This window comes from Dinoponera quadriceps, unplaced genomic scaffold, assembly GCF_001313825.1.
Source record: "Dinoponera quadriceps isolate SergipeBrazil2010 unplaced genomic scaffold, ASM131382v1 scaffold1308, whole genome shotgun sequence".
NCBI lineage: Eukaryota > Metazoa > Arthropoda > Insecta > Hymenoptera > Formicidae > Dinoponera > Dinoponera quadriceps.
In genome coordinates, this window is record NW_014555613.1 from 3304837 (window position 1) to 3311778 (window position 6942).

The 6942-nt window shown below is 44.0% G+C and overlaps 1 protein-coding gene across 1 annotated transcript in view; it reads right to left on the minus strand.

Annotated features, from left to right (window-relative positions):
* Positions 1-2770: 2770 nt before the first annotated feature.
* LOC106744892 (headcase protein) overlaps positions 2771-6942 on the minus strand; it is a 158123-nt gene continuing 153951 nt past the window's right edge. The window contains exons 3-5 of the mRNA XM_014620022.1: positions 5785-5973; positions 5265-5450; positions 2771-3923 (exon numbers count right to left, since the gene is read on the minus strand). Coding sequence (XP_014475508.1) covers positions 3750-3923; positions 5265-5450; positions 5785-5973 — 549 coding nt within the window. The 3' untranslated portion in view covers positions 2771-3749. The remainder of the gene's footprint in view (positions 3924-5264; positions 5451-5784; positions 5974-6942) is intronic.

The following is a 6942-nucleotide window of genomic DNA, read 5'->3' on the forward strand; positions in this document are numbered from 1 at the left end:
GGAGGCTTCTTTCAATTATCGTCCGTATAAAACACGCTGGCTTTATTAAACCTGAATTTTTCATGAAAATTAGCACAGTGTCTCTTCGTAATTTTCGAGTGGTATCACGTTAGCGATTAAAAAAATTACCCAAGTTTCTCAATTTAAATAAATAAATATACAATTTGCTAAATATATTTATGTACTCTTTGATACCACAAAATTCTCTCTCTCTTTTTCTCTCTCTTTTTCTTTCGTGAGATCGAAAGGGCTTTCGCGATCAATTTCGCGTCGAAGCGAGCGAAGCCGCGACAAATAATCGTATATCGATTCCCGAAACACCGCTAAAACCGTAACCGTTCCTCGCTGTTCTTGTCCCCCCCCTTTTTTTTTGCGATTAGGAACGCTCAGAGGAGCGGACAGTGGCGCGTACCGCTTGACTAACGTGAATTCTTATTAAAAATTGAAAAGTAGGGAGTACAGGCAACGCGTGCATCAGTCATGCACGCGTCATAAGGTGAAGGAAAATCTTTCGCACGCGCCTCCGATCGCGCGAGGAACTTGGAATGTCTCGGCACCAGCCGCCGCGCGCCAGTCTCAAAGAGAATCTTTGAATCGTTTTTGGAAAATGCACAAGCGCGTCGTAGTCTTCTCCACAAAGGCCAATCGCAAACTATAGGCATTACTCCGCAAGTATACCGTACAGTAATGAATACAAGTCGTGTTTCAACGTTCTTGGTCTACACGAAAGATAACAATAAATGACCGCTTGAAGCCTCTGAACTTAAATCCCGTCTGATTTCGAAGGCGATATCGAATTAATTATTTCGACACAGTCTAAGGTCTTCACGGCGCGTGCTGTGCGAACACTCAAGCTCCCTTAGGTCGATCGAACAGGCGTGTTGCGTTTGATCTGTGATCGAAGTGGCGAATTGGACAAAGGATCGGATAAACGAATGAAGAAGGTACGAAGTGCGAACCGAATTTGAGGAAAAATTAGGACGAAAGATAGAGAATACTTAAAGCGCTACTTGCTTGTTTGCTTGCTTGGCAATTGCTCATTTGGCACTCTGAGAAAACGTACGGTCGAGACGAAACGATCGGAGAAGAAGGACTCAGAAACGCGATCGTCCTTGCCTCCTGCACTAAACGCGCGAGAAATTAATTAACACGGGAGTTAAATTCTTCGCGCACGGGAGACGACGCGTCGCACGGCTCTCGCCAATGTCGTTCGTTGGCCGTTCAAGGAAGATTTTGCGTGCAGATACCGTCCTTAATAGCGCCGTCAGCTGACAACGCACGCGTTCTTCTCCCGTGCGTGTACGTATCTTCCTTTTTTTTTTCATTTTTTCACTTTTCAGCCCCCCTGTTTCTTCGTCTCACTCTCCTTCGATTCTTCGGTAAATCGTGAGCGAAACCACGCGACCACATCGAATCCACGGCTCTCGTTGGATTGTTCATGCTAGAAGGAAATAATTGTCTTTCGACAAAATCTGCTGTCCCACCATGCTTTTTTTCTTAGAGAGCACTCTCTCTCTTTCTCTCTCTCAAACAGATATCATTAGTACGAAAAAATGCGGAAGTTTTAGTAGTTTTTGAAAATACGATAGAATCTTACGATTAAGTCTGAAAGTGATGGGGTACAATGTAGCGTGTAGAATTCGAACGAGGATTCCCCTCTGTTATACTCGGGCAGTGTCTACCGTCGAGAAGTGCTCGCGTCCGAGACACGTGTTACCGTGAATCTTGCAGGCAAATGAAACGATTTGAACGGTTTGAACGAACGCGTGCGAAGAGAGAGAGCCGACGGAAACTCCCACGGGGATGAACGAAGTGGCCGCGCAGCCTCGCGATCCTCGCTCTGGCATACGCTTCGCACACACGGGGTATACTATGTTATCTCTCCTAAATATACTTCCCGGCGTAATGTGGATTAAGTATACTTTTTTTTCCGTTTTAAATCGAAGTAACGTAAAAAAGGTACACGATCGACTACACTACCTTGAGAACGGTGGGCGGTCTGTTTGTGGGACGGCCGCTATTGGTGGACAGCAACGACCAGCATCGCCAGAAAAAAAGCACAGGTTCTCTTCCTCTCCAAAACACTTACCTCTCTCCCTTAATATGTTATATACACTGGCTACTTCGGGCGATCACGACTTTCCGCTAAAGGGGCCCGGCACGGAGCTCAGGACGGTCGGAGGCTCTCGACAGAGTGAACCACCAAAACGCAGGATGAGAGTCGTTCCTTCTCGTCCAGACGAAAGAACGCGTGTGTGCGCGCGCACACGCGACACCGGGAGGCCTGTCGATACACAACTGATAACTGGTTCTCTCTCTCTCTCTCTCTCTCTCTCTCTCTCTCTCCTGATAATTTATCTCGCTTTTTGCAAGGCTGACGCGACGAATTTCGCCCGTTCGCTCGCCCGTCCGTTTGGTAACGCGCGTCCGTGCCGGGTGGCGGAAGGTCGCGGCACGCCCGACCGAATCAACGTTGAAACCCATCGAATGAGTCGTAGATCCTTAAACAAAATCAACATGGCCGCCATAAACGTATAAACTAATAAAATGTAAAAAAAACAACGTTCTCGATTATCTAAGTAACAAACGATAGTTATCTCTTCTTCATCTTTTCTTTTTGCCTTTCCCCTCCCATCCCTTCCTAGAGAGTAGCCCTTTTTGTTTTTTTCTTTATACACACGTTTACAATAAAAGGAGTCGACCTTGTTTCCGCGTCTAATATTGTTCATCTCTTTTCGCCTAAATTTATTTTTTGCGTTTAATATTTTTCTTTTTTTTCAAATAATTCAACTATACGAAACGGGAGACGGCGAAGTTGCCAACCTTGTCACGCGAAATTTGCCGGAGCTACTAGCGATTAATCAGCCCGTATCAGCCAAATTACGCGCACAATAGTGCAGATCTTAACGAAAAAATTTCACTAATTAAAAAGCTACATCATACGGAAACGCGTTCGTAAGGACGATCGTCGAGAAATCGTGTGCGCTAAAGAAACGTTAATTTACAGAAAGGGAGTGATACCATCCTACTTACACGTCTCAACGTATCGCGCGGATAAATGCCTAGATAGAGCGCAACGTACGAAGGAAATAAAAAAAAAAAAAGAAAAAAAAAAGAATACACTAGGTATGCCAGTCTCATTGCGCGCGTCATCGAACGAAAAGTCGGCGAGCGCCGATTCGACGTCTCCCGTTTGGAATCAACCTAGACAAACCTACAATTGACATTAAAAAGAAATATCTTAGACTTTATACGGAAACGCGCCTAGGGGCATCTACGCGCGTATCGCCGTCGTCGTCGTCGTCATCGTCGCGTTTATACTCGTAAAAGCATACGAGTGAAACCTCGGAATCATTCGAGATTACGGCACACGCACACACACACACACACAGAGTCGATACTTACGCGGTTACCGAGAGAGTCCGAAAGAAAAAGAATCTCTGAAGAAACGAATGCGAAAATGCGACGAGCCGGACGAAGGGAAATCTCGTGAAACGAAAGGGAGACTGACGGGTCGGAAAAAAATGACGACGAAAGTGACTGACGATGCGCGCGCGTGCGCGTCGGTGAGGATCGCGATCGGTCCCCCTTCCCCCGTAGTTTCGCGTTCGCCGTCGCCATCTCCTACGAAGTCAAAGAAGAGGATTCTACAGTATGCTCGTCCGGAACAGGGAGATCGGTTTGTAGAAGAGGGGACACAGGTCGGCCGCGGTGCGCAAACGGCGGCGGTTCGCTAAGTTCTCTAATGGTTACGGCCACTGGCTGTAGAGCTGAAACTGCTCGCGGGTGAAGCAGGCCGACAGCGGCTTCACGAAGTGTGCGTCAACCGCCCTGCAGTGCGGACAGGCGAAGACGCGGCTGTAGTCCGAGTAGAAGTTCAGCCGCTGGTGCGGGTAGATCAGGGGTTTCTGGCAGCTATTACACTGGAACGTAAACGGAACGACGGCGCGTTCAATTTCGTGTCTCCGTAGTGTCTTCTCGTCGAGGGTTCAAACCGGCAGACCGCACGAGGACGCCGCGTGCGTCCTCGATCGTTGAGTTCGCGGTTTGACAAAACGGCTTGACTTTCGCACTTCCGCTTGAAATATGATGTGCGACGAGCTTTGATTAAGGATAACGCGAAGGAATTTATATCAGACCGTGTTCTGTACCGATTAATGCCATACTGAGAAAATATATTGTGCTTCCTTTCTTTTTAACAAGTAGATGCGCCTCCACTGCAAAATCCAAGCGTGCAATTTTTATACGTTTACGTGTATAAAATAACGCAGTACTCATATTTTTAACGCATTTTTACGCGTGTCATCTTTTAACATGTTTCATCTGTGTTATATTACGCGGTTAAATGCGCACGCGCACATTTTAAATTAAATTAAAATATTAAATTCCATTCAAATTAAATTACACATTTAAAACGCGTGGAAAGATTTAATATTTCCTTTTTTTTTCATTTTTTTCTAACAAAAAATACGCATCATTAATCATGAATCATATTGAATTTCAAGCGTAAAACATTTCTCCTTTCCAAATGTGTATACTTTTATAATAAATTTATCGTATTACAAATTTACATTAGTCATGCAATTATAATTATCTGAAAGATTGGATATTTTTTAATTACAGAGAATATTAAAAGTTAAATATCATTGATTAGGAAAAAAAATTCTTCAGCGTCATTACTGAAATTTTTTTACGGTAAATGCTAAGAACTTCCTCTGTAATCTAATACGCATTTCCTCATGATTACACATAAAACTCGAGCGTAACTAGACCTAAACGTATAAAGCTGTTTTATGCGTGGACTTTTTATACGTTCGCATTAATTGAAAGTATACATTTTTCCATTTTTACGTATTTTATATATCGTATCGTATTATACACGGTGAAATGTATTAAATTACAAGCTTCGATACGTGAATTTTATTTTTTTTATACGAGGAAATAATGTAATTTTATAAGGAAGATAAAATCAGACGCATAAATGTACAATTTTACACGCACATAAGTGTGTACTCATTTGGATTTGCAATATAGACGCGATCACACACTTGGATTTGCAATATAGACGCGATCGCGAAAGAAAAGAGAACTAAATCACAGTTATTATTATCTCTGTTCATATATGATCTTAAAAATACACGTAAAAAATTACGTTGATAAAGCTTTCGAGCGCAGTGCGCGCGGCGTGGTATTAACAATAGCGTGCTGAAGGATCGGAGAGTTCGGTCGGGTCGAGGTCGGCTGGTCACGAATTCGGGACTTACCTTGAGTCGTTCGCTGCAGCAGGGCATAGCAGCGAAGATATCATAGCTGTACATGGTACCAAGGACCAAGCTCGATCCATCCCACGGTTGGGTGCAGCAGCGACAACGTACTGGCTGCCCGCCGCTGCCTTCCAAACAAGACATGCATACGGCTGACAAAAATTGCGTGCGACCTTCGACCTTCACCTGGAACGAAACACCGAACCGGATGTGCTATCGTAATGTTACACGCGCGGCATGGCTGCTGCGGCTAAATCGCCGTTCGCGAGATACGCGAACGTGACAAAAAACGAGCCGCCCGACGATGATGATTTTAAAGACTCCCTTGCGGAATCGACATGAGCTAAATTCGCGAACGGCCGATCGTCCATCGCCGATCGATTTATGCGATTTGAGGCGCGATGTTACACCCAGCGTTATTTTCCTGCCATCGGAATAAAAAAGAAGTGAAATACTGACTGCTACTTACGACGATGTAAAAGGAATGAAGTTGAATTTGGACGATATAAAAACATCGTACCTCGGCACAAGCGGGCGAATGCTGTCTGGGTGATAGGAAGAACGTGCCGTCCACCAACGGGTACCTGTCGAAAACTAGCATAGCAGCGCGGCAGAGAACGCAAGTGACTCTAGACCACTGCAGCGCGGCCAATGTCGACAGGATGAAGCATCTGGTGTCGTCGTTACCGTGATTGCCCTCGTCTTCCATCTGAAACGAATCATTAAGGAATTCATTATATGTTGCGTGATGCACGGTATACTGGAATAAAAAGGTGCTACCGCTTAATTAATGTTTACTTGATCCAAGTAGAATGGTTACTGTGATCCTCCTTGGTATATTTACTAGAAGGAATACAATTCATTCTATGCAATGAGATATTTTTCCCATATAAGTAGACGTTTATTTGTATACGTTAAAATAATTGCGGCAAGTATTAAATTCATAATATTGAAAATATCGGAATGTGCGCGTGTGTGTACATACAATAACATAAATAATGCCGAGAAGGCGACTTAATTTTAAAATAATTAATTAATTTTAATATTAAATCATTAATTTAATAATTCAATAATTAATTAATTAATTAATTTTAGGATAAACCACGATAATTCTACGATTTCGGGATGCAAACAGACACGTCTTCGTTAAAAGCTAGAAACCCCCTCCACAGTTTTATCAATATAGGCATTCTTCGTCAAAAACGAGCACCTAAATAAATTTATATATATATATATATATATATATATATATATATANTATATATATAAAAGAGAATAAATTTCTCTTCCGCCATTTTCCGGTAAAGATGAAAAACATCGGAGAAAAGTCAGTTTCGTTCTAAGCCAGTTACGGGTTCGGTCTTCGGAAGGGATTCGATAAAAAATATCACCGAGGCGTATCGCGCTAGCGGAGCAGAAGACTCGGGGATACTTCGGGCGGAAAGGATAGCCGGCAAACAACGTTCCCAATCCCCTCGCTCGATCTCGTTTCCGGCCTGTTTACGGGGCGCGCGCGAGTGACGATAATTTGAATGCGGAATTCCCCATCTGGTGTGCTGGCGCGCGCGAAGTAATAACGTCGCGGCGTCGACGAAGTTCGCCTCCTCCGCACGCGCCTTCTTGATCGTTGAAGTCCCGATTCCGCAGTAACGTTAGTTGTAGCCCTCGGGGGGGGGGG